At 37.3% G+C, this 27,271-nt stretch overlaps 1 protein-coding gene across 1 annotated transcript; it reads right to left on the bottom strand.

Annotated features, from left to right (window-relative positions):
• Window positions 1–3,984: 3,984 nt before the first annotated feature.
• LOC124157569 (signal recognition particle 54 kDa protein) lies at window positions 3,985–25,511 on the bottom strand. The gene is made up of 10 exons (XM_046532407.1): window positions 25,148–25,511; window positions 23,603–23,779; window positions 23,260–23,489; window positions 21,879–22,029; window positions 20,046–20,194; window positions 18,733–18,994; window positions 14,782–14,890; window positions 12,990–13,160; window positions 8,049–8,144; window positions 3,985–4,629 (listed from the first exon to the last, which is right to left on the bottom strand). The coding sequence occupies exons 1-10, from the start codon at window positions 25,223–25,225 to the stop codon at window positions 4,541–4,543; spliced, it is 1,512 nt and encodes a 503-aa protein (XP_046388363.1). The 5' UTR covers window positions 25,226–25,511; the 3' UTR covers window positions 3,985–4,540.
• Window positions 25,512–27,271: the final 1,760 nt, after the last annotated feature.

The following is a 27,271-nucleotide window of genomic DNA, read 5'->3' as shown; positions in this document are numbered from 1 at the left end:
AAGATCCTCTAACACAGTTTTACCATTGGCAACCACATTTACAGCTTTCTTTGGGAAAAGACTGTACCAATTTATAGGAAGCACTTCTAGCCACGGAAGACCCATCAAGCAATGAAACTTCCCTTTGTGCACAACCAGAGGTAACACATATTCAATTCCTTCAAACATAACATTAACCTGACATTCGCCGAGTAATGATAAGGGGGCACTGGAACAATTGTATAACATAGAGGTGGGCGTCAACTTCAAGTGGCTTAAATGTTTCTTATAAATATCTTCTCCTACACAGGATGCATCTGCGGCCGAATCTATTTGCATAGTTACAGGTGCACCATTAATCTGAACAGTCAACGTGCGCCGATTTCGTTGGGTTCCCTGCACTTGATGCAACTGCAACAACCCCACATGCCTGTGGCAGTCTTCGTCACTAGATTCCTCTGGTGTCTGTTCTAGCACGGATTTTACCATCTTTTTCATTTTGAACTTATCTTTACTCTTTTGACGGCAGAATTTCACTGAATGCCCGTCCTTGCCACAATGGGTACACTTCAAAGGCTTGTCACATGAGTTAGCATAGTGAGGCCCTCCACAATTAAAACATTTCACAATGTTCTTTGGTGACAATGGCTTACAGTGAGGTTGAGATCTCTTATTAATTACCGAAACTGAGGCAGGACTATCCCCAGTGCTTTTGGCGTATTCCGCAGATCCTTCCATATAGCACGCTTTGGCCACGAATCTCTTAAAAGGAACATTTTCGCCAGCCAATTTAGTGGTTATTTCTTCACTATTAAGACCATACAGAAATTGGTCAATTAATCTATCTTCCATACTGTTCCCAAAATCACAGGTGGCAGCCAACTTCTTTAACGCCAGGGCATACTCCGAAAAACTTTCATTGGGTTCACGAACACGACGTTGAAAGATCAGCCTCTCAGCACGAAAGAAGCGCACCGGTGTAAATATGGTCTTAAGCTCCTCCACTAATTGTTCGTAAGTCAGCTGGTCCGGTGTGAGAGGGTGAAGATTCACAGCTAGCTTCTCCAATGCTGCCCCTCCTATGTGACCAATTAAGAAATCCTTCTTGCCGAGATCCTCAACAGGAGGACGTAATGTCCTCATATAGCTGTTTAGGCGCAGAAGGTAGGTCGAGATGCTCTCAACACTTTGATCAAAAACTCCTATACTCATATTTAGGCAATAGGTCCGTGAAGATACAGAATGGCACGTACCACAGGCGCGGTCGACCGATCAGTTTTTTTTCCCGAAACTCACGTAAAGCCTCAACCACACGACACATAACCCACGACAGTATCGGACTCCAAATATCCCGTCCTCGTCGCCAAATTGTTCTATTGCAGGAAAACACAAGAGTCCATTAGGAAATAAACTTTTAATTCTGGGCTATGCACGATACAACGCATGGCGTAGTCCCGCCAACAACTGCCGGGCGTGCCCCGTCCTCACATGTCTTATCCTTGGGACAGGGCTACCACCCTGGATACAACACTCACAATAGCGACACTAAGTCAATCTATGCGAACCTCTGCACGCTATTTTTGCGTTCTCATCGGCAGCAACATTCTCCCGTTCACATCGCCCTCAGCCACTGAGCGAGTCTCAGCGGGCCGCGGAGCAGTGGAGAAACACTCGGCATGGGTTTGTGATGTCATCAACAAGGGCGGATCCAGGATATGCTTGTGGGGAGGGGGGTCTGACAGCCAAATGGTCTTCACATATCTAGGATTAAAAACTACATGCAACAATTACTCTACGCAAAATACTCTTAATTTTAATATAAAAGTTATTAATATGTAAATATTTCTAACTTCCAAATTTATTAACATTTGTATTTAAAATCTCGTCTATTTTTTAAGCGTCTGGGGTCCCCTCCCCTAAATCCGCATGATGTCATCAACTTATCTGCGAAAGGGTTAAGGCCGTTTCTTTCGTTGTTTTAGTCGCGGATATCTCGAGAAGTTAATGACGGATCAGAAAAAGAAAAATGGTGGGCACTACATTTCTAATGCGCTACCATAATCGACTATAATAGCTGAACGAGCCCATTACTGGGGCACGGGAATTTCGTTCGGGGGGGTCCAAATAACCAGGGGGGAAAATTTTTGAAAAACGGGGTAGATACTAAGTATTGGGTTTTAAACTAATTTAAAAACTTTTCATAATCGGAAAAACGTCATTTGTTAAAGAAATATTTTGTAAATTTATGATTTTTCAATATTTTGTTTTGTTTTATGATTTGAAATTTTTGAGTTTTCATATTTCGGGGGGGTCTGGACCCCTTGGAAACTCCCCTTGGCTACACCACTGCTCGGAGTCTCAGTATATCAAGGAATACAGCTTTACTAGCTGGGAAAGAGGAAGTTCTTTCACGGAAAGGTGCAGGGAGAGTAATGATGTCACCTGCTGCTTTTATCAAATCACCTGGGTGCAACACAGCATTCACTGACCCCCCCTTCCCGTCTTGCTTCCAGCAATCTAATACAGTACTGATTGTGATCCCAAGAACGGATTGTGTGAGGAACTTGTCGAGGGAACGACTAAATTCACCATTGTTTTATTGATTTAATATGGAGTACATTTATTTCCAGATACATCTAGGCTTTGAGGGTCAACATTTCTTGTTCTCTCTTTCCCAAATTCCATCAGAGCAATGGCGTAAGTTGTATACCTAGGGGTGATGGGGGCCTGGGGGGCGACCCCCCCCCCCCCCCTCATCCGGGAAAATGTTTGAAAAATGCCATGTCTGGAAATACATTTTATACATGCCTTACAAATCCCTTGCAAATGCATGCTTTGAGAGTGTTTTCGTTTTGGAAAAATACTTTTTTCAGGCATAGGACGGGAAGTGGCATCAACTGTGTTAGGTAAGATCATTAGGTGCACAATATAGATATGAATATGATGAGTGACTGCACATGGTCTCAGGAGCGTTATAATACATAGTTGGAACAAATGAAATATTAGGCATTACCTTAATCAATATTTTATAGGGGTGACTCGATAAGTATATGATATGTCTTTGCATTAATCAGCTGCATTTTAAGACATACTATGGAAAAGTGCAGCCTATCCTTACATTTTCCATCCGTTCAAAGATTTTAAAGCCAAAATTTGATTTGAATTAGTTCTGTAAATGACTAAGTTCTCCAAATTCAATATGTATTTATACTTTTATTTTTTAGGACTAAAATTTATCTGAGCATTAGCACCTTAGATTGGATGGCAAACGCACACTAAAAGAGAAGTTTAGCCTGGAAGATTACTTACCTCATAGAGATAACATGTTTCATCTGTGCAACATATCCACATGCATATGGAAGTGTACCATTGACTCCATGACAGCACAGTCTTTTTCCATGATGAATTACATGTTCAACATACAAGCTATTATCTTGTTATTTTCAGGGCTTATCTCAAATATAAAATAATGACTCTGGTTAGAAAAGCTAAGGTTAAACTTTCAAATTTGAAATGGGGTGGACAAGTACAGCACTACAAACACAGAAAATTTTGAGGCAATAGTGCAAGTTTTAAACATGGGATGTTCCAAAAATGAGGCTAGTTAAGTAGCATTAATGCATTCCCTGAATTTCTACAAATATTTTTTTAGATTATGCTGAATTTTGCCCCTATACTTGAGGACATTGAATTTGAATGAATTCGGCTTATGAACTCTCAGCAAAAGGTGCACGCTAAAGTTCTTTTTTCTAGTAGTCAGTCAGCAAAATAGCATACCTGCTCATTTAAAAAATATATATACATGCAGCCAATTCCAGGAACGAGGATATTTATGCCAATTTTTTACAGTCAATAAATGCGCTTATAAACTTGTGGCTTTAAATTGATTCATGATATGACAATTCAAACCAGTGGTTTAGCATGCAAAAATATTTTGTAGTTCAAAGTATTTGAGTGAGATATTCTGAATAAATGCTCTGAAAGGATAAAAAATCAACAAAAATCTTTCTTCATCAAGAAAAATTTATTTACATATTTTTACATCCATGCTCACTTGGTTTTTGCTTACCTCATTAATTCTTATTATATCTCTCTCAAGCCTCCATTCAAAAAAAAAAACAAAAAGATAAAATAAACATTTTCCCAACAATAAGATGGAATGGAGATAATCCAAGTGAATCAAAACAACAGTTTCTAGGATTCATCTTAAAAAAAAAAAATTGTCAGTTTCGATCATTGTAGTGTTCTATATATTTATCTCCAAACAATATCCAAAATGCCACGCAATATAAACACATTCCCTTGTCAGTATCAAAAAACACTAGCCCATGAAACCCCATGATGAGGGCATGAAAACAAACGTCTTCTTCCTTGTACAGTGTCTTGAGACTTTCTCGGGAGTCCCACTGGCATAGAAATAGGTGGTGTAAATGATGACACTTAAATCGAGGCCACGAGGCCAATGGAAGCACCAAAAAAAAGTAACACTGGCACTTTACTGGCTGGTTGTAATTGGGCCTGCTTCGTATGAACGGATACTTTCGAGTCCAAATTTGCACGGCTATGGCTTACCCATTCCCATTAGATTGCCTAAACCACCGCTTCCTTGTTGTAATTGCCTCATCATATTCTGCAAACCAGTCACACCGCCTGGAAAACGAAAATGCACATGTTAATAATTCTTAAGTATTTTTAGTAGTTATCAATAACAGACACGTTGTTACCCCCAGAATAAAAAGTACAGTGCAACCTCGATATAACGACACCCCACGGTGCACTAATAAACACTCGCTATAGCGAATTGTCGCTTTAACGGAGATGGAGCAAGTAATAGCCAATATACCTGTTGCGAACAGATATACAGGAACAGGAGTGGTGCGGTGACAGATAAACATCTATCCGATAAACGTAAGCATAAATCCAGACGAAAGGCGATGTTTTTTTGCATCACTAAATTTCCTTACTCAAATAACGACTAACTATTCAAACAATTTATAAGCGCCGCACTGAATAAAAATCATGCAAAGCATTGTTTCGTCAATCATTATATTTATCGAACGACAGTTTACCACATAAATTTGAGACTGAGAACACCATTAACTTCATTTCTAACAGATCGCTAGCAGTTACAGAGGTTAAGGAGTCTTGATGAAAGTCTTCCGGCGGTGAAACCCTCGCTATGGCGAGAGCCAACGCCGAAAGGGTCTCGTAAAAACGAATTTTTTAACACGGTTATTATAGGGTCAATTGACGGTGCATCGGCTATCTCTCGTAATAGCGGGAGTGTCGCTTTAACGAGGTTCCACTGTAGTAAGTAAATATCAGTCCCAGGGTAAATATCAGAATATTGATGGCTATGTTCTAACAACATGTATCTCAAATTCAGCGGTTTGACACAGGTATCTTAATCAAAGTGTAATAACGTTAAAAAATAAAATTCAAGCAAAAGCCAACTCTTTGTTGGCAAGTTTATGCTTTTTTTTCGGTTTTGTGAATTTTTGGTTTTTAATTTTAGCGTACAATTAGAAAAATTTAATCGTTTTTTTGCTCTCCTGAAAATTTACAATTTTTGAGATACGTGTTGTTAAAAACTTAGCCATCGATACAGTACCCCCTTTTTTTCCAAAAATGCTCGTGGTAAAAGTTAAAGGGGGACTATATTCAAACGTATTTTCAAAAATTTTCCCCGAAACTGAAGCCACAAAATAAGGGTGGGGACTACATATATTCAGAGGGGGACTATATTCAGAGAAATATGGTTTAATAGTAAAGTTCAAAGCCGCAGAACTTAATTTTTTTAAACATATTGTGGAAGTAACAAAGTGTCTGCTATTGATAGTAAGGAGCTCTTCTACCATGTACAAGCTTCAAGTTTTGATTTCATTATATTTTTAGGTGACTTTGATATGCATTAATGTATTCCAGGTGAAGGCCACATTGATTCATTTGACAGCCGGTGGCACCAGGGTAACATCCCATCCTAGAGGTCAGGAGTTCGAATCCCACCTGGGTAGATTTGCCACCATCCACGGCATGGATGTAGTATATGATTGCCAAACTAGTTAATTGTAAGAAAGGAATACCCAGTCCTAAATTTGCTTTAAAAAAACATCTTTATTACACGTTCACTTTAGGTGATGATAGTTTCAGTTGAAGCTCTGCAGATCATTAGGACCTGAAGACAAGAGCTGGAATGCACCCAAAACTGTCGTCCACTAACACGAATCAATGCGGTCTTAACCCAGAAAACATTTATCCATTTAATTACCACAGAAACCTCCATACTGACTTTGAAATGTTTATATCTGCTCCAGAATCAACAGCTACGTATTGTTTTATACCTATGTTGTATATTATACAGTAGACTCTTGTTATTACGAAGTTAACAGGACCAAAATCGGAGGTTAGTAATAACGAAGTTCATAAGAAGTTTTAGAAATTAAATTGACTTATGATGGATCTGATATGACAATAGCTCCTTATCATTTATACGAAAATAAGCATTAATTGCACTCACAAGAATTTTTTGAGACTAATGGGGTAAAATTGATGGTTTGAGGCGTAACTTTGTGAAAGCGATTCATTCTTCATACTAATGAGGTATATTTCTTACAAAATAATAAACATGTAAAAATATTCCTATTTTTCATTGAAGCCATCTGCTTGAAAAATGATCCAATGAAAAATAGTTTTCGACTGCCTAGCTATTGCCCCCCAAATTCATTTCAGTTTCTTGTCGTCTCCCCATTCTCAAGACCATTTGGCATCAACAACATCTATGTGTGCAACACCTTGGCTACTGCATGACGCAATTGAGGGTTGATGATGAACTAATCTAGCACATACGACGCAGATGGACCCGAAAAAAATTTGCCATCTGCAGGGACGAAGAGCTGAACAGTTCTTTACTTCACAATGGATTAATTGATACTTTGTACAGACTATGCACAAAGTGCAAGTTCCTCTGTGCCACACCGCACCGCATTGGCCAACACCAAAGGTGCCAAATTTGAAAGTTTGGGGCACTTGAATTCTCTGAATTTTCATATCTCCAAAAGTTCGTATGAAGTAGACTTACTGTATTGCCAATTTTTAAGCCGTAATGCAGGGGTCACCTGAATGCAGTTTATCTGTTCAACTTCATAATAAAGTTCTTTCCGTAACCGCACGGGACTGGGACTGGGATTCATAATTTTGTAATTACAAAAATTTCGTAATGACGTTTCTTTAACAATAGATGGGATACGCCTTTCAGTTGGCACCAATGATTTGTTTTGTAAAAACAAGAACTTCATGATAAAGTTGTTCATATTAATGAGAGTCTAATGTAATCCCTAATTCATTACTGGGCTTGCTAACATTTTGGCAGAGGAGATCTTTTGGAAAGAACATGGGGGTGGAATTTTTTCATCATGGAATTATTTAATGGAGGACATATTTATCTTTGAGGACCATGGGCAAACAACAATTCAAAAAATGGTAGGCACAACCATTAATATGAAAGTGCTCTTTTAGGATCTTTGAATCTGTTTTTGCCGTACTTTTTACAGCTTTCTATAAAATTATCTTTGAATGAGTCTTTGTGCATCGTTATTTGACATCCATAAACTAATAAAAATTCCATTCATATAATCACCAATATGCAATTTATGCATGCACAGATATGCATATCCGTACACAAGACGTAAAATGTGAGGTTTAAACACCTACACATAAATCAAGCATATCAAAGATACTTTCAAAAAATTACTTTGGCCAAAACATATTATGCTAATTGGTACATAATTTACTCATGGATGTACTGAAGCTGTGTATAATATTTTTGTCCCCAAACAAATTTACACAAGTCACACAAACTTTGAAACTTCCAGCCATTATTTCTGTCCTTGTAGTTTATACTACAATGGAAAAACGGAAATACACTTGTAACATATGAGAGAACGGTCTTCTAACAGGAGACATAAATCCATACAAAAGGTGCACAACATAAGCTCTACCAACCTTTGTGTCTCTTGAAACTTGGTGCACTTAGGAACTGTAAACACTAAAACTAGATGCCAAATACTTACCCATTTGATTCAGTACTCTTGGGTCCATCATTTTTGCCATTTGCTGGTTCAGTTTTGCCATCTGAGCCTGATTAACATTCTTAGCCATGTCACCACCTAAAAAAGAAGAGCAGTTTTAAAAGACATAAGGAAATATAATAGGTATCTACACCTTTCATCCTAAATTTAAAGAAGTACTGTTCATAGCTCATTATAAAAGTCCTAAATAATTTGCCGCAAGAGTTGAAGAGCATTCAAAATATGTAATCACACTATAAACACATTCTTATAAGTATCATTAAAAAAGTGACTTTCCCGCATTATTAAGATGATTTCCAAAGATGGGAAGGCAGCCGGTGACAATAGATTCATTGATAATAGGGGTAAAGCTAAAAATTTAATAAGTAACAGCATACATACGACACAGAAAATGTTTTAAAGAGACTTCAAGAACCCAGCAAACAATTATCACTATGAAATTATGATAAATCCCAATACATGGGTCAGGAGACCATCTATATATTTTCACATAGACGACACCCAGAGAGTCTAGATATCTGTGCTTTCCCCAGGAAAAGCTGGGCAAGCTTTCCTTGGAAAATACAGTGTTACCTCCTCTCACAGACACCATGGACTTGCAGAAACTTCTGACTGAAGGATAGAATTCAATTCCCCAGCAGAAGGATATGCATTTGTATGAGAATTGAACCTTTCTTGTATGGCCACTCCAACTAACAACACAGGCTATTGTTGGGCAAAATTTTTCTGTTATATGGATACCATAGTTATGGATTTCTGGATCATCTCTAAAAAAATGGAAGGTTTACCCCTTAAAAGTTTCTGAATTCCTATCAATAGCTGGGAGAAAGAGGACGACGAAAATTAAAAAACAAAACCGTGAAAATAAAATGCGCACATGGGCATGGTCGAATCCAGAATTTTTTGGGCACAAGGGTCTGACAGGTAAACGGTCTTATCACATTTGAGATTAAAAACAACATGCCAAAATTACTAAGTGAAATATTCTCTTTAGTTTAATATGAAAGTTATTATTATAAAATTATGTAAATGACTGCGGCTCCATAATGGGTATTCAAAACAAAACGAACGTTACGACAGTGGCGGCTCGTGAGTCAAATGGTAGGGGGGGCGCACTCCACCGGGGGGTCATAATTTTTTAATATTTCGTGTATTTTATTAAGTTTTTACGGCAATCTAGGAATTAAATTCTGTGATGCCAAACGTCCCGTTTTTTTCAACAAAAATACCTAGTTTTCCTAATAAAGCTTGATTAATAAATACTAAATGCAGTAGACTCTCGGTCATACGGATCGGCTTAGTCCGGACTCTCGATGATACTGATCAATGATCTTGAAGAATAAAAATATATTTGCTGCGATATTTTGCAAATACAAACGAAAATACGTAACTTTAGGTTTTAGCGTCTACATTCGTGCGGATATGCCCGCAATACACTTCTGTTCTTCGTTTTGCAATCATAATGCGTTATTTGTCAAATCTATACAACATTTGCAATGATTTAGGTAGCAATGACACTTGTAACACCTGAGGAGGGAGGGGAGTGTCACAGACTTCCACTAGGCAAAAAACACTACTAGAATGCGCGCGCTTTGCCATTGCAGATGTACACTTTGATGGCGGTGTTCGCGTTGTTTCTTGAATACAGTATGATTTAAAATCAATAATTAAACATTTCTCACACATTTTTAACAAAATCTTAAATACTCATATGCCTTTAGTTATATTGCAGAAGTCCATCCTTCTTTCCTTTTGTCCAGCAAAGTGATCAATTACAAGTTCGTTGAAATCAGCGCCGGACAACAATTTCTTTCCCATTGAACGCATGGCAAGGGCACTAGTCTATAAATAAACAAGGGACGACACAAAATAGGCCGACGAAAAATACGACCAAAAAGAACAAGGTGCCTGGACACAGAATTGGGACAATTTTTCCCTATATTTCCCTAAAAAAAAGCAATGTTGATTAATTCAAAATTGTCTTCTTGAATGTACACACAGCGCTAAGAAACTTCTTAATCGGCAATTACGCACAGTTAACTCCTCGAAAATGATGTCTGAACTCATTTCACTCCGTTCCTTCCGAGAGTCTTGCCGTTACTATAAGGACGACTCAAGGGAGATAGAAGTCGTGGTCCACTAATGCTGATTCAGCTGACGGGCGAATTTAAGATCAGCAAAGGCATTCAAACAAACAAGGACGTCACGGACCATCTCCTTGAGTCTAAGATTCATATGTGGCAAACACACGAGACGCCAACGGGTCGCATTTGGAATAACCATGCCTTCGAAATCATTGCCATGATATAATAGAATATAAATTCTAGATCGTAAAAGAAGACGACTCTGAGCCACAGATAGGAGTTGTAAGGATCTCCGCACTGATATGAACTCTTCGAAGCCACTTTAATCAGACCGAAGTGGACATTTTCCGTCAGACAGCTACCGCTCTGCCGCTGAGGAATTAGGTGAACATGAACTAAAAAAACAAGGACGGCTAGAAAAATGATGAACCTACACACAAAAGGTGCGTTGTACGCGGCACTTCTTGACATTCATTGAATGACTCTATTTAAAGTCACGTTTTACGGGTTAAATCATGTTTAATCCTTCACCCTATCACGCACGCGCCTATTTCTTAAATTATAAATCAGTGGGGAATGTAAACTGATTTTTCCTAATACTGCAGGTCTTTTGATAAATTTATCTGAAAAATAGGTACCGCATTTCTAAACATCGGGAATATATGAATACATTGTTCAGGCCTAAACATTATAATATTAGTTTCCCCAAGGTTCTTGAAATTCGTAATCATAAGATAACTGTGTCAAATACTCGAGAATAGTTTTCCTTCGTCAATACGGCCTTTAACTGGTTGGATTTTATGTGTTCCGGAATTCAAACACCAAAAAAACGCAAGCATAATGGGATAATTAATTTACTGTAGCAATACCTACCAGTAATTAAAAATTAAAATCGTATAACTACACCCAGTACAGTGACCATTCTGATTCCGTAGGTCCCTTTTCTGTGGCAGCACCAAGTAGACGCCAGATTATACGCCCGCCGGCCTGCGCAGCGATATCAACTCATACGTCGCTCTGCGCATTTTCGGACGACGTCCCAAGACTTCCATAAGACACAACGTTAGACGCGTCATAGCACCAGCGGCCCCCACCACTACCACTCTCCATATAACTGCATGGGGATGGATTGGGACGTTCTGGCCAGCGCCCCACGGCTACAAATACGAACTTCTCGCGCTATTTCTTTTCGTGTTTTTCCAACACTTTCGATGCATGGGACTGAAAAAACGCTTTGATTAATCAGATGTATAATTATAAATTAATGGATATTTATTTTTTTTTACTTTTTCGAATATTTGGGAGGGGCGGCGTCCGAGAGTCCTTATGGGCAAACCGCCACTGCGTTACGATAACCGCAATAAAAATCTTGTCAATTTTTTAAGACCTGGGGGGGCACGTGCCCCCCTAAATCTGCCAATGCATTGAACAAAAGGGTATCATGGAATGCATTCTTGGAAGTGCTAATCCCAAATTTAGAGCATCTCATCCAGATGCATTGGATCCTCAAGATAGTGGTTGTCTATACATACATATGTATGTAGCGGGCAGCAGTCCACAGAAACACAACTTGCAGACAGGAAATAAACAATATGGTGTCAAGGGATGAATTTTAGAGGTGATACAAAGGAATGCCTAATGGAGGTGTAGGGCCTGAGGTTAACAATAAGCAGCCATGAAGGAGGCCTCAGTAAGAGGCCCGTAGGGAAACTGCTACCCTCCCTCATTAGGCCGCCTATGATAGCAATCATACATTGCCAATTAGCAGCTATCTTCCATTGGATATGGAACACTAAAAGGCATTCCACATATCATGTACGTAACCTTTCAAGCCTCTCCACCTGCACCACCTTGTGACTTGTGCGTTGCAACAGTTCATTCTGTTTTTGTAGCAGGGGGCAAATCGGTTTTATCATACAATGCTGAAGGGTCTTTCCTAATAGAAATAGTCCGAGCAAATAACATTTAAGGTAACAGGAGTGTCCATAAATGAATGGTTTATTTTGGTGATGGTAGGACTCAGATGGTTACTATTCCGCAGCAGAAGGAGACCAGTGTGAGCTTGTAGATGGAAAATCACAATGAAAACGATAAAAAATGATTCCATCGGGAAAAAAATTGGGCAGTGTCCTCTATGAATGGCTCACAAACATGAGGACAAATAATTCTCCTGTCTCTGGACCACTTTTACTAGAAATGCTTGAAGTTGCAGAGTCTGCCCACTTTCCTGCCTAAATTCCTACAATATCACATTTCTGTGATAACATAAACAGTAAACATGAGGCTTTCTCATTGTCACCAAGAACTTATGGGCACCTCTAACTGATAGGCACATTTTACATGACCGTTAGGGCCTATGAGAGGTTACTGTAGCTGTGAGAGGTCACTGTAGCTAATTGACTTGAAAGTAGTAGATTTCTTTTGATGCAACTCCTGAGATGTGGCACCATGTGAGGTCGTACCTCTTGGTAATGCCTGTGTGTCTCAAGATAGATAAAACATTCCCAGCATTTACTGACATGCAATCTTGTTTGTTTTCATAACAAATAATTTAACAATTATTCAAAATGAGAATTTTCGGCAGAGTTGGGAGCATGGTAGCCTAGTAGGTAGAGTGCTATGCTAATGATTGATGGATACCGGTGTGCAATTCCAGGTGAAACCTGACACCCCCAAACAAAATCCTCAAAGTGTGAGGTGGCCCAGGGAAAGGAATTGGCCCCCCTACAGAGACTGAGTCATATTCACACAACTGTGGCTTAGTTCAGTATGAGATTACCCTAACCAATCCAAATCAACTTCCAGGTTGAATCATTGAGTGAGTGAACTGTTAGCTTACCTTTGAATAGTCCTTTGATCCCTCCCATCTTTTTGACCACTGCGGCAAACTTGGTGTACTGAGAGAGTAAATCTTTGACCTCTTTCTCGGTGACGCCAGCACCACGAGCCACGCGTACCACTCGACCTATTTGTTTGCTGAACAATTTCGCCCCATCACGACTGTCCAGCTCTGAAAATCACACAAAATAATTCACTGATACAGTCATAACATAGCAAAAAAATATTCATAGTACATAAAGAGGCAGTCAAATCTGTAAAGTCTCCATGAAATTGCTGCACTTCCAACGTGGGGCTGAATCAAACCACCACTTTTTTCCAAAGCCTGTCGGGGATATAGCACTTAAAAATTCAGTTCAATCAATGGCTTGAAAATTATTTCAAAGCTCTATAAATATATTATTTCAGTAATCGTGAAAATGATCAATATCACTATGCTGTTACCATTCTGTGAGGAGGTCCCAATAGAAATATGCCATAACTTTGGGTTTTTGCTGGTGCAATTGCCACCATCAGATTGGGTTCAAACTTTGCAATTGAATTTTATGTGGCATGTAGCATGCCTAGATTTACGCCACCAAGACAAGAAGTACCCATTTCTTCAGCTAAGTAGGCATCATCATTTACGTGACAGCCTTGAAAACCAGAAATTCTTATCACTTTTCTAAGCTTTAATTATGATGTGAGAGGAGAAGAGCATCCGTTTCTTAAAGGCCTCCATGAAAGCACAGTTGAAGGGCTTCCAAAATCAGAGAGAATCATTGTTGTAAATGTGATGCCTTAAAATTAGCAAGATAGTGATATATTAAATACAAATTACACCTCTCCTTGGTTATTCTACTGTTAAATAAATCAGGACACATGAAAAAGCTGACATCATGGATTGAATTGAGAAGCATCAAGTAAATAGCAGGCTAAGCCAGGAAAAAGGTTTTATCCACATAAATAATCCCTCTTTCGAAAAAGGTCGTATCCATAGATTTGAAAGTCCATGAAAACATTTACAATTTTTTTCATTGATAACAAAACTTTCTTACAGCTTATGGAGTAAAAAATAGTAAACTAATCAACCAGAGAAAAATGACATTTTTTTCATTGAAAGGTACTTCCAAATCCTTGTAAGCAACCAGCATATATAAAAATAATGCTATTGTGATTGAAGTTGTATGATTTTCAAGGAAATAGGAATTCAAAGCAAGCATTCAATATTAAAAATCTCTATAAAATTTAAGTATATATTGGAAATAGAAAAATAAAAGTATGCTATGAACTTATTTTGAAATTTTCGTTATAACAATTCAATCATAATAAAAACCAATTGATGATTTTTATATTAACCTCAAACTATACAATAAACAATCCCTGACACCTATATTAAGGACAATAAAAACTAATGATTTCAGGCTTTAATGATGGTAATAGTTCTTGATTTTCCTGATATTAGCCTTAACATGCAGATGGAAATTGAGGAATACATTTTTAAAAAACGTTTAGGTATGCATGCATACATATATTGACATTCATTCATAAAACTTTTAGCACCTATAGAAATATTACATCATCAAATATCATTATTCAAGACTAAGTACAAGGGATGATATATGCATGCACAACTCAGAAATGCAATGGCATTTTTCATGTTTAAGTTACACTGGACTAATAATGTGGACTTGGTAGACATATAGCATTAAAGAAAGATGATAATTACAGTACCTCTAACAAACAAAAACAGAGAAAAATAATAAAATTTAAAAACTCATAAGATTGGTATGTGAAAAACCACTGTCACTCACCTCCATCATTCATACTATCCATAATTGTCATTAATCTTTTGAGGCGAGCCATTGATTCCTGTTCACTACCCTTGGTCATGAAATCTTGGCTGAAACCTGGAATCATTCCCTGTAAAGAAATAATGGAATAGATGCCAAAAACAGTTGCAACACATTGAACATCAACACACCAAAATCTCGGGAAAATAAAAAAATACAGAAAACTTTACTTTGTGGAAAAATTGACGTGAAAACAATATATGTATCATGGGTATCTGGTATCATGTATTGATGGCGTCGACAACTTTTGAGTGCAGCTGCATATTGCACGTTGTCATGCCAGCTTTTGTGGCCATTGCAGGTCTCATCATCAGACGATGAATGAGAAATTGGAAAAAGTTTTCAATTATATACTCGTCAATTGTAATAATGAATAAGAATAATTTAATTAGTATCATTATTACTTTTCCTCTTCTATTCTTGACCTTGTTTAATAACTTTTTTATGATATTTCTTGGAGTTTAGGTCAATAAAAACCAAATTATAGCCAACGTTTTGATTTATTTAAAATCATCCTCAGGGCTATGAAATAGAAAACATGAACAATATAAAATACAAAGGTGACAACATACAACGATAAACAACATTTTTACATAAAAATGTTACGATCGCGTTTTTTATACAGTAATATAATTTAAAGTATAAACATATATATATAAGAACAGAATAGAATACACAAAAAATTTTGACATTTATGCCTACTTATATATGTGTATACTTTAAATTATATTACTGTATAAAAACCGCGATCGTAGCATTTTTATGTAAAAATATTGTATATCGTTGTATGTTGTCATCTTTGTATTTTATATTGTTCATGTTTTCTATTTCATAGCCCTGAGGACGATTTTAAATAAATCGAAACGTTGGCTATAACTTGGTTTTTATTGACCTAAACTCCAAGAAATATCATTAAAAAGTTAACAATAATTTCTCATTCACTGCCTGATGATGCGACCTGCAACGCCCAAGAAAGCTTGCATGACAACGTGCAATATGCAGCTGCACCCGAAAATCATCGACATCAATGAATCTCGCTCCAAAAGCCTACGTTCCATGCATTGATGCTTCACAACATTGATCCCAAAACTGTTACAAGAAATGTACTCTTAATTAAAGTTATGTGTCTAGGCACAGTGAGAATGGGGTCTTGCAAAGGCTACAACATATTTATGAGGATGTGATTAAAGGACATGAGTCACCCAAAGTGCAGACAGTCAGTCCCCATGGTACCTCCTTAAAATCCAACAATTGTTTTTTAAGATAACTAACAAAAAGAATGCATTTAACACACTCAATGCTGAGAAAATTTATCATAACACACCGCCACGCGGAAAAAATATTTTGCAATAATATCAGATATTATGTCTTCCTTAATCGTATACAATCATGCATAGTTCAAAATTATTAAAATTTGCACTATTAATAAAGAAAATATTAAATATTATAATAAAATTATAATAAAAAGAAGGCAAAAAATCTGCTGCAAGCAAACGACTTGTATCCAGTCACAGGAGAAGACACACTGAGACGCTGGGCACAATTGCAGGGTCTAGTTGAAGACGCGGAGGCAGATGGCGGGCCGAGAAACCTAACGGGACCGATGCCTTGTATTCAAGGCATCCGCGTCCTAGGCTAGCGCGGGATGCCTTGAATCCAAGGTTAAATTAAAGGTCAAGGTTAAAGGTCAAGGTTAAAAGGGGATTGAATTCAAGGCATCCGCATTGAGTGTGTTAAAAAGTCTTTCAATACTCATGCCAGTCTTCCATCTACTCTGCAGGAGGGCCAAGTACCACCTGCACAAGTTGAGTCATGTCTGCACTGCATTAGTAGTAAATGTAGCCATTTCTGAATTGGCAAGTTAAGTATAATAATAATAATGGTGTTCCCTATTTTCGACAGAGAATTTTTGTTAGGGGTGGAAACGGTTTCAACAGATGAAGATGAATGCAATTACCGTATAAGCTTGTGTAAGAGGCGCACACGTGTAAGAGGCGCACCCCTATTTTGAGGATCGAAGCTATAAAGAAAAAAAATTTTGCGACATTTTTTTATCCTATCGTGCGGTGTTGCCTGGAATTTCGACAGTTATCGAAATGTCCTCTTTCAGTACTATTTGAAAGAGGAAATTTTGATAACTGCGGCGGCATAAGAGGGAGTAGAAAGAGTTCCGATCCTCTCTTTGCATACGCCATCGCTCTACGTTGCTTGTCCTACTCACGAACAATTTTATTTAAAAGCTCTCGCAGGAGTATTGCAATAGAATTGCAGCCGTGGAAAATTTTAAGGCAAAACACGACAGGCAAATGGCATGAGCTTTCCCAAGAGATTGACCAACAATCGGGGCAAACTCAGCGCCGTAGGATAATAACCACGTCGTAGATTTAAGGCCCCTTGCACACGCACCGATTTTGGACGGCCGGTAAAATATCGGCCGTCCACATTCCAATAGTGAACAATGGGCGAGCATTGGAGCTTGCACACGTACCGACCACACGCCGGCACCGGCAAAATGCCGGTTAGCTGCCGGCTATTGTCATTGTGGATCGCCGACGCCGGCTCAAAAACTTAGAAACGTATCGTTTGACCGGTAAAAATCCGGCGTGTGTGCAAGCATCGCTTCGCCGGTAAAATATCGGCCAATATTTTACCGGCCGTCCAAAATCGGTATGTGTGCAAGGGGCCTAACGGAACTACACTCGGCTCTCCATCAGCTAATGCCTCTGCCGTTTTTTTCCTTTCCGAGACTCCACAGGAAAATATCAAGTTACAGGGGAACAATGGAAACGTGTTTCATCCCTACCCCATTCCACCAACTGACCTTTTTCGGTCTACCAGGTTCAATTCCCCGAGTTTCTGGAGGTCAAATGCTACGTGAGTCACCTTCTGAGCTCGAAGATATCCCGATATCTTTCAGCAATTGTATGACACGCACGAGGTTCTAAAAAGAATTAGACCTAACGCGACGTATATCTTACAGCATTTAAGTTTTTTGAGCTCTAATTGATTGACACAAAGATTTATAGCTAAAATAAGGCTACTAATATTCAACATAGTCCAAACAGCACAATTTCGGAAGAAACAAGCGTAGCATAAGCGCATTCAAACAAGACGAGACGGACTGGAAACTCAGGCAACGCAAACTGCGTATATCACATAGCTGCGCCTTCGCCCCTTCGCTTCAAAGGCAACGACGTCACATGCAAGATCGGGCGTGTTCTTCCCTTGCTCCTTCGCTCGTAGCTTTAATATACGGAGGGGAGGGAGCCCTCTTCCCCTCGACCTCTCCTTCAGCGCTCTTCACTTATAAGCATTTCCGATTTCTTCTATCCACCATTAAGTCCAACAATGAGCACACTCGTTTGATTTTTTTTAACCGCAGGTTTTGACACCAATATTACTATATGCAGTATAAATGCCACGGGATGCCCACTCGTGGCAATAAATTTAGCGCGCGCTCCGGAGCAAATCACCCCGCGCGATCTTTTCAATGTTCACCTCTGGGGAACCGACTTGACGGCGCGATGCTTGCAAGAAATTCAAACAGGAGCATTTTAAAAATACGTCACTAAGGGAGAAACTCCCCTGCCTGCCGCTTGATTTTGACCCAGGGTTTCAGATGACTGACTCACGCTGAAAACCAAGGCCACTCAGTTCCCCTTGAACTTGCAACCGGTGAAGGGGAGGGGGGGAAGATAAGAAGTTTGTGTAAGAGGCGCACCCCCATTTTCGGCTGCAATATTTGGGAAAAAAGGTGCGCCTCTTACACGCGCTTATACGGTATTCAGCATCAATTGTGCTTCCTGCAATGCACGCCTTGGAAATATAGCAGGATTAGGAAACTCCAGATTTGGGGTGCTCAATTGTAATACATTTTTTTAATGCATGATACAGGCATCACAAAAAACTCACCATAATTTGAGAAAATGGTCCCATTTTCATAATGTTCTGGAACTGTTCATACATATCACGTAGGGTGAATTGACCATGCCGAATTTTCTCCATAAGCTCCTCATTCTCATCTAGACGGAGTTCTGAAACTCGATCTATCAGGCCTTCGATATCTCCCATACCCAAAAGTTTTGAAACAAAAGGTTTGGTCTTGAAAGGCTCAAGGTCATCTATATGTTCTCCAGTACCAATAAAAATGATAGGACTCTGGGTTGCAGCAACGCTAAAGGATTAAAACAAAGTTATATTAATACTTTTTGAAGCATAAAATACACAATTCCTAAAACAAAAAATGATTACGTGGTATTACACAAAAAATTATTTTTGATGAATTACTGAGTAGTAAAGCACAGAATATATAACGCTTGACTTGAAACATTTCATCATGCATGAGAAAAAAATCTTTACAAGAAATTGTTAGGAACTTACAAGATTGTACCTTGTGAAATTATTTTAATATGTTAAAATAACTTACATAAGCGCTTAGGCATATAATTCATGTTATTTGGCACAATACATTCGGACAACCTATTTGCAAACACATAATAGCAATCATATGTTTTCAACAATGGAAAATTTCTTTTGATAATGCAATGTATATTCTTAAATGGAATTTAAAAATGAATTTTATAGGGTAGGAAAGAAAGGAAAAGGAACACATGGTTGAAAAAAAATTAGGACAATGGTGCTGTGGTAGATGGAATAAGCCAAAAATCAGAGGGTAACAATGCGACCTGTTGTATTCATAATAATAATAATATTGTTTTTGGGCAAATTGTCCATTGAGAACATAAAATGGATATTACATACAAAAGATATCACAAAATAAACTTGTACAAAATATATCAGATATTTCCGAATGGAATTCAGCACAACTAACACATCACGGCATAGAAATGAAATCTTGAAGTTAACTCAAACAATCATAGCAAGAAAACCTAAGTATGCACATACATATACCCATCACAACATTTAGGGTAGAACATGAAAAAATAATTAAATAACTAAATAAGTAGAACATGAGTAATGATAAATCATTTACTCCAACAAATATGGCATTCGATTTCAAACAGACCTGAGGTTAACGTATAAAACATTAATTATGAATAGTTGAAATCTAAATGACGAATAAATAAATGCATACTTAACAAGTTTGAAACCCAGTAAATACTTTCCAATAGCATGGACATAAATTTTTAAACATGCTAATGGTATTGCAACTGCGATATATTATGTAGGGCTTCATGAAGGCAAGTCAAAATAGATATACTTACGCGCTGAGAGCACCTCCACCTTTTGCATGTCCATCTAACTTGGTAATAATGACTGAACCGATATCCACTTTCTCCTTAAAGGCACGAGCTTGCGCCTCACAAGCTTGACCAATCGTAGCATCCATAACGAAAATTGAATTATCTGGTCTCTGAAAATGATTTTTATCATCTTCTTAAGATGGTATAATGCATTTTTTCCCTAAACAAAAACTACTATCCACAAAAATGCCTGATGAAGAAATTAACCTTGTGACCAATGATTATTTTTTTTAATGACATCTGAGGAGGGAAAATTTTCAAAAGTCAAGTTCAATTAAAAAGAAGAACTTTGTGCTTTCACATTAATGTTTATTCACGACCATGGTTTCAACATTAGACGTCATCATCAGGCACCTAACGTTGAAACCATGGTCGTGAATAAATATTAATGTGAAAGCACAAAGCTCTTCTTTTTAATTTAATTATGAATCGCTTTCACCAAGTTACGCCTCAAACAATCAAAATCAAGTTCAGTGAAGCTTCCTGGAATGTGAATTTAAATTTATATGAATGCGATGGTGGTTGGCGTAACATGGTGAAACTCCTTCATGATGCACAAAGGTTAAGAAAAGACTTAGCTGTTTCACAAAAATTACGAACATAGCTAAACATGGTTTTCATAGGAAGACTAATGGAAAATAGAGTGAAGGGACACAGAAAAAAAATATCTAAAACAGAATCATCATTTAAAGTAAAGCATTTCATATTTAAAACCACAGCTTAAGTATATCAGGCGCAGAGGCTTGAAGATATGAAAAGAAGTGTAAGAATCACTAGTCTAGAATAATCATCTCAACAGTAATGTAGAGGAATTTAACTTTTATAAATTAGATTTAAAGGTAATCTCATTGAGGAGGATTTTTTGTCCACCACTTTCATACCCCTGGCACAATTTTAGAGGTAGAAACATAGATGAGTTCATTGAAAATTAAGCCCAGCATTAGAACTACTAGATTGAGCAGTTTTTTATTTCATTTTTTTTATTAACTAACTACACAACTAATGGATGAATCATAAGGAAGATAAGTCAAGTGAAATGTTGCAGGCACCTCTTCTTTGTAAACCCAAAGCCAACCCTTGCAACCTGAATACACGAAGCGATTTACATATATTAAATAGGGGCAGTAACGTTACCAGAGTCCATTGGAAGATTTATCATCAGAAAACTTATTAATTTCATGTTTCGCATGAATTCTTAGTTTTGTAGTGATAGGTATTCTTATTTTTAGTTTAAAGAAAACTGATTGTAAATGAAGATGATAGATCTATCCATAAAAATGAAAGCAGCACAATTTTAGAATTGCTTTAGAAGTCTAATGCTTCCTGAGGCAAGGACCTCCTCGATGTGGTAGCATTGTAGAATGTAGCCAAATTTTTTGGGAAACTTTAAAGAAAGTCAAATTTACATAATTTTCAGCCATTTCAGGCAAAGCACAAAACATTTTCTATGCTAAAACACGTTTCCATGAAAATTAATGCAACATAATCAGACCAAAACACCGCTCAAATACATTATTAGTCGAATAAGTGCCCACAAAATGACTTTTCAAAAAGTAAGATACCATTGATTAAAAATCCCTCTAGGTATGGGTGCCTATAAATGAAATTCCTTTATAATTTAATTTATGCTGAAGGATAAACAGAAGTTAGCATGACATAAACTAACAGAAATCATTGTTGCCACAGATAACAAAGCCAATTAGAGAAAAACGACTAAATTTATGCTTGAATCGGGAAGAAGTCTAACTTTGGGTAGGTGAACTTGAATCAAACTGTGGAATAATTGAAACTCACAATTGCATTTGAAACTTGTAACATCTCTTCAAAGAGGGATTCTTCTTGTTTGTGACGACCACTAGTATCAACAATTATAATCTCAAATCCTTCCTTCTTGAACATGTCGACACCATCTTGAGCAATGACAACAGGGTCGACTTCAGTGTAGCTATTGTGAGTGAGAGAGAGTGAAAGTAATATTAACACAGGCAAAGACACACAATAACAGCACATAGTAGCAAAGAATAATCCATATTTCCAATCTAAAGTAATCTAAAGAACCAATGTAAAGAACTAAGATGAAAATTGATTCATTTTAGACTCTTGACAGCCAATGTCCTACTTCCCAATTACCAATTTCTGATACATTTATATCTAAAAGAACTCACTCATGTATATCTTAAGCAGTACATGAACCATACTATTTCAACAAATGTCGAAATTTGTAATCACACTACGTTAACTAGGGGCCACAATCAGAGGTGTTGAGTGGGGGGCATGAAATGGGGATTTGGGGGGTGGTTCTGAGAAACATGCGAACATTTTAATCCCTAGAAATTACATACATGCACTCCCTGTATCTCCCCCCTCCCCACCGGCTATATGCCACTGGCCATGGTTATTTTGATGAACCTTCCTAGTTCCTATCAATGTAATTATCATTAGATTAATCAGATCAAAAGATGATTCATGAAAGATACTGGGTTAAAATGAAGGCGATAGGAGAATTTATGTAAAATTGTTAAAATGGTCAAATTTCTCCAATGCTTACCCATAGGAACAGATATCTATAATGCTAAGTTAACATAAAATTGTTTAATAATTATAACTTTTTTAATGAAAGGCAAGAGGAAGGTGTGGAGGAAAGGGGAAGACTCAGGATCAAATCTCAGAGTGTGGGGGCAATCTCTCCTTGTATCAAGTGTCATCACGGGATTATTAACGGGAAAGGGGTAATTCCAATCAGCGTAATTTTATTCAGTGATTAGGGGCGAGGGGATTATTATTTGCTTATCCATCCTGAATCTGCCACTGATGATGAACAAAAGAGGGACGGGTACTAATACGTTCTAGAGAGGTAGGAACATAGCGATAATCCGAAGACACGTATAATCCAAAGAGGTAGATACATTTGTACTTCTAAGAGACTCATGATCATTTTCTGTGAATCTCTATGTATGTATTTACACCATTGCCAAAGAAAACGTTGTTCAGAGGTGGGGAAGGGAAGATAAGGTAGTATTTAGGGGAACTGGCTAGGGATTATATAAGCATGAACTGTTAATCAAATAATGGATAACTCAGACTCTACTGCATTGATATAATTTTATGGCTATATAAGATGGGGCCTTACCTTCCACAAAATGGAATATATGCTATAGTTGCATTCGGGCCTTACCTGCCATAAAATGGAATACGCGCTTTAGTTGCATTCTGTTTCAGCTGATCATAGGCACCTGCACGGAAAGTATCTGCACAAACTAGGCATGCTTTCCAATTCTTCTTGAGGTAGTAGTAAGCCAGTTTTGTACAAGTAGTTGTTTTACCAGACCCTTGAAGGCCAACAAACATAATAACATTTGGTCTCCCCTTCACTGGCTGATAGGCTTTAACACCAGGGTCCACTAGCTGTCATTTTATGGGACAGAGGGAAATAATTAGCAACAACCTCAAACAACGTCATAGAAATTGTTGGACAAGATAGAAAAAGCATATGCTTTCTAGCAATGCAAAATAATTACCTTGACAAGTTCCTTGAATACAGCACTCTGTATCATTCTCCTTTTATTCAAACCACCAGCCATCTCATCAAAATCAATGACAGCCCGGACATTCTCTCTAAGTTTTTTCACCAATCTAATATTGACATCAGCCTCAAGTAAAGCTGCACATATTTCCTTTAGCATAGCATTTAGAACCTGAAAATTAGCAAAAAAATGTTAGATATCCATACGAGGACAAAGCTCATTCCTCCTCAACTCACTCTGAATGTAACATTACTAGTATCCAGCATATTACCCCTTTTTTTTACCACTTTATGTAAACAATATCAAACTTCACCATTTCACAAGTAACTTGTATGTCTACAAATATTTTATATCACATCCTTGCCTTATGTGGCTCCCACTGACCAGGGGCGCAGCTAGGAATTAAGGCTAGGGGGGGGGGGGGGGTTTAGGCGCAACTAGACCTGAGATGTGTGGTATATCCACCAGGATAACCAGGAGATGCGGGGGCCCTCCCCAAGAAATTTTTTAAGATATTTATCTCACCATTTTGAACCATTTAAATGGTTCAAAATGGTGAGTTTTATGGCTTTCTGAGGGATATTTTATCAATCCTTACACTCTTCTAGAAGTACATTAATCAAATTAGGCTAAATGGATTAAACTTAAAAGTTTCTCTCAGCTCTGGGGGGATAAACCCCCAATAATGCTGCGCCACTACCAATGACAGCCATCTCAGCTGTGTTGAGAGGTTGCTTACATGTCTAATAGCATTTTGAAACTGAGAAATTTGCTCAGCTACACTTCCGTTCCATCCAAGAAAATTATTAATCCCAAAGCACGGATTGTATACAAGGAAAATTGGCTTATTACTAAGGTATTTAAATGGAAACTTCATCATGTACAGAGGATCACGTTTCGTTGGTGGTATCCAGAGCCCTGGAAGCAGTATTCAAAGTTTATTAAAGAAAATTTGGAGGAAAGGTGGTTCTGCGATACATGAAAATTACGAAGTGTCCTTTGGCTTTCATTCACGTGTCCTGGGATGTCTGTCGCAGTGTGGGTATAACGAACTTCTATCCTTTGCTAGGGAGGACTTCTTATAAACGGTGTAGAGAGCGGATAAAGGATAGCAGTCTCTCCTCCGAATCTGTGAGTGGCAGATACGGAGAGCGTGCATTTGGTACCAATTGGGCCTTAATTACTGTCACACAAAAATAAACATGTAGAAAATTACAGGACTAAGAGCTTTGGAAAACAGGATTCCTAACATTATCAGTTCCAACCGTTTTAAAATTAAAGGCAATACGTTGAATGTTACTAGGTCACTTTCTCAAGCATACAAAACACAAAGAGAGCTTATAATATCATTAAATTCTTAGTTGTCCCCTTATTAAGTTAAATACCAACTGAAAGAAACAGAAAACAGCAAAACAATAGCATACATGGTCAAGATCATAGAAAAGATATGCTTATCCTAATTATAAGGAGAAATTGGGTAAATGCTAAAAGCTACATCGTATCATCGTTAACATCTGTTCATTAGGCTGATCAACATACCTCCTCATTAATAATTGTGGCATTGCTAAGCGAACGCAAAGCATGCGTTATTTTCCTTCCTAAGTCCGCTAACACCATTTTGGCGGTTTTAATAAACCACTTGTCAAAGAAATCAACAACAGGAGCTTATATTTGTTAAGTATACTTGTCACCACACGCTTGTCTTCAGAAGCAAGTATTCTGTAACAGCACTGTCTTCGTTCTGATAGGTCACCATGAATGTCAGCTAATAGTCAACTATTATAGGATAAAATACATTGAAGCCTTCGAAAAACGGCAAAAGCGATATCAAAATAGACACATGCAATACTTCCGAGATACGTTCAACTTTCTGTTTTTCTGACACCGTGGATATTCGTCATTCAGATGTTTTTTAGTACTGCTCGATCTCCTATTGGCGACTCTGCTGTTATCGACGCGGTATATTTCAAATTTGCTATTGAAAAGTAGGTCATGTCTTGTTATTCAAATGCATAAGCCATTTGGCACGATTTTATTTTTAATGTTCACGAGATGAGAAAAAGTATTTTACGTCTTTCTGCTACTCATATATTTTTGATATTTATATATCACATAAAATGCTTTCATTGATAATTGACCCAAAAGTGCCAGAACATATATGTCCCTTTTCAATTTGAGTGTAGCATCATGGCCGTAGAGGATGCTTACATTTAAAATAATTATTGTTACTAGGAAGTCTAATTTTTTTTTAAACGTAACATTGTCAAGGAATCAGGTTTTGAACAAGAACTAAGAAGATAATAGTTATTTTTTTAATATTCTGCAATTATTACTCACCTAAATGGCAGTCAAAATTTAATGGAAGTTTATTTTGTGAATAAAAAGTTATTATCTTTTCATATCTATTATTCTTAAGCCTGAGACCTCCAATCAATAAGGATATAGTAATTCCAGGAGTTTGTTGAGTCAATCACAAAAATTGAAGTAAATTCAATTTGAAAATGTAAAAATGTGAATTTTAATTTTAGATGCTTAGGATCTTCATGACTGGGTTTTCATTCCAACATAGTTTATTAATATGTATTCCAAATAGAAAATCTGAGGTAGCTATGAATCAAATAGAAGCAAATCTGTAATGACATTATAATCCCATTCATCAGCTCCCTCTGGAAATTAGCAAATGATTTTTAATGAGTCCCGACACATAATACATATATGGTAACATTTTCTTCATAGTTGGCTAGCTAACTTTGTACAATTTTATTGAATGAATCACCATAATGTTTTACTTTCCAAACTTTTTATTTTATCATCTTCATGATGACCAGTTTAATTGTATTGCAGTCATTTTCAAAAGGAAAAATGGAAATTACTCGCATATACCTGCTTCGAATCCTATTGGGATCTAGTTGTGATAAAAAATTTATTCATTCATTGCGTCTACAGCCTATTCTATCTATAGTCTATCATTGTATAATGACTTACAAGTGGTGGCATACCAATCTCAATGATGCCATTATGAAGAGAAATGGTTTGAGTTATAGTGAGATGGCATCTATTATTTTGAAAAATGCATTCAGTAACTGCTATGCCATACACTCAATCATTGTCATTTTATAATTTCACCAATGCTAATTTGGCTTGTTCATGATTGCTTATTCACTGGCTTTATTTGTACCAGATTACTTCATAGAGAAATGCAGGTCGCTTCAAGCTAAAGATACATTATCTCATTTTGCCCTGAAGTGCTTGGATGTCTCAGTATACCAAAGATGAAGCTAAACAAAAAACATTAGTAACTGGAAAGGGTTCTCATTCATCAGCAGATGAACATTTTAAAATGTCGAATAAAAAAAATTTACTTCTCATTTTTTCCTTAGTTAATTTTATTTTTACCTGAATAGAAACATTATTTAATTCATTGTATTTATAAAATTCCAGAGCACTAAATAACTAATAGAGAATCTTAGCCAAGAATAAGTTTTAAAAGGAAATATTGATGTATGTATATAGTAACATTAGGGAATTCAATGAGAAATATCACATTTGCTGAATCAAAAGTCAATCTCATATCATCATTCTCAATCACACAAAACATGGAACTCATTCATCACTCACTCGCATACATGAGGCACAGAGCTCAGGGAAACGTCTCTTAATAAT

This window comes from Ischnura elegans, chromosome 4 (genome assembly GCF_921293095.1).
Source record: "Ischnura elegans chromosome 4, ioIscEleg1.1, whole genome shotgun sequence".
In the NCBI taxonomy this organism is placed as follows: Eukaryota; Metazoa; Arthropoda; class Insecta; order Odonata; family Coenagrionidae; genus Ischnura; species Ischnura elegans.
The sequence above is the reverse complement of the archived record's forward strand: the minus strand, read 5'-3'. Positions and strand labels throughout refer to the sequence as shown.

Excerpts from the sequence above, each read along its gene's own strand:
- LOC124157569 (XM_046532407.1), bottom strand. The coding sequence starts at position 25,225 with ATGGTGTTAGCGGACTTAGGAAGGAAAATAACGCATGCTTTGCGTTCG. Across the intron at positions 14,891-18,732 it reads GACCATTTTCTCAAATTATG|GGAATGATTCCAGGTTTCAG; the intron begins GTGAGTTTTTTG and ends ATTTCTTTACAG. Across the intron at positions 13,161-14,781 it reads GGATAGTATGAATGATGGAG|AGCTGGACAGTCGTGATGGG; the intron begins GTGAGTGACAGT and ends TGTGATTTTCAG.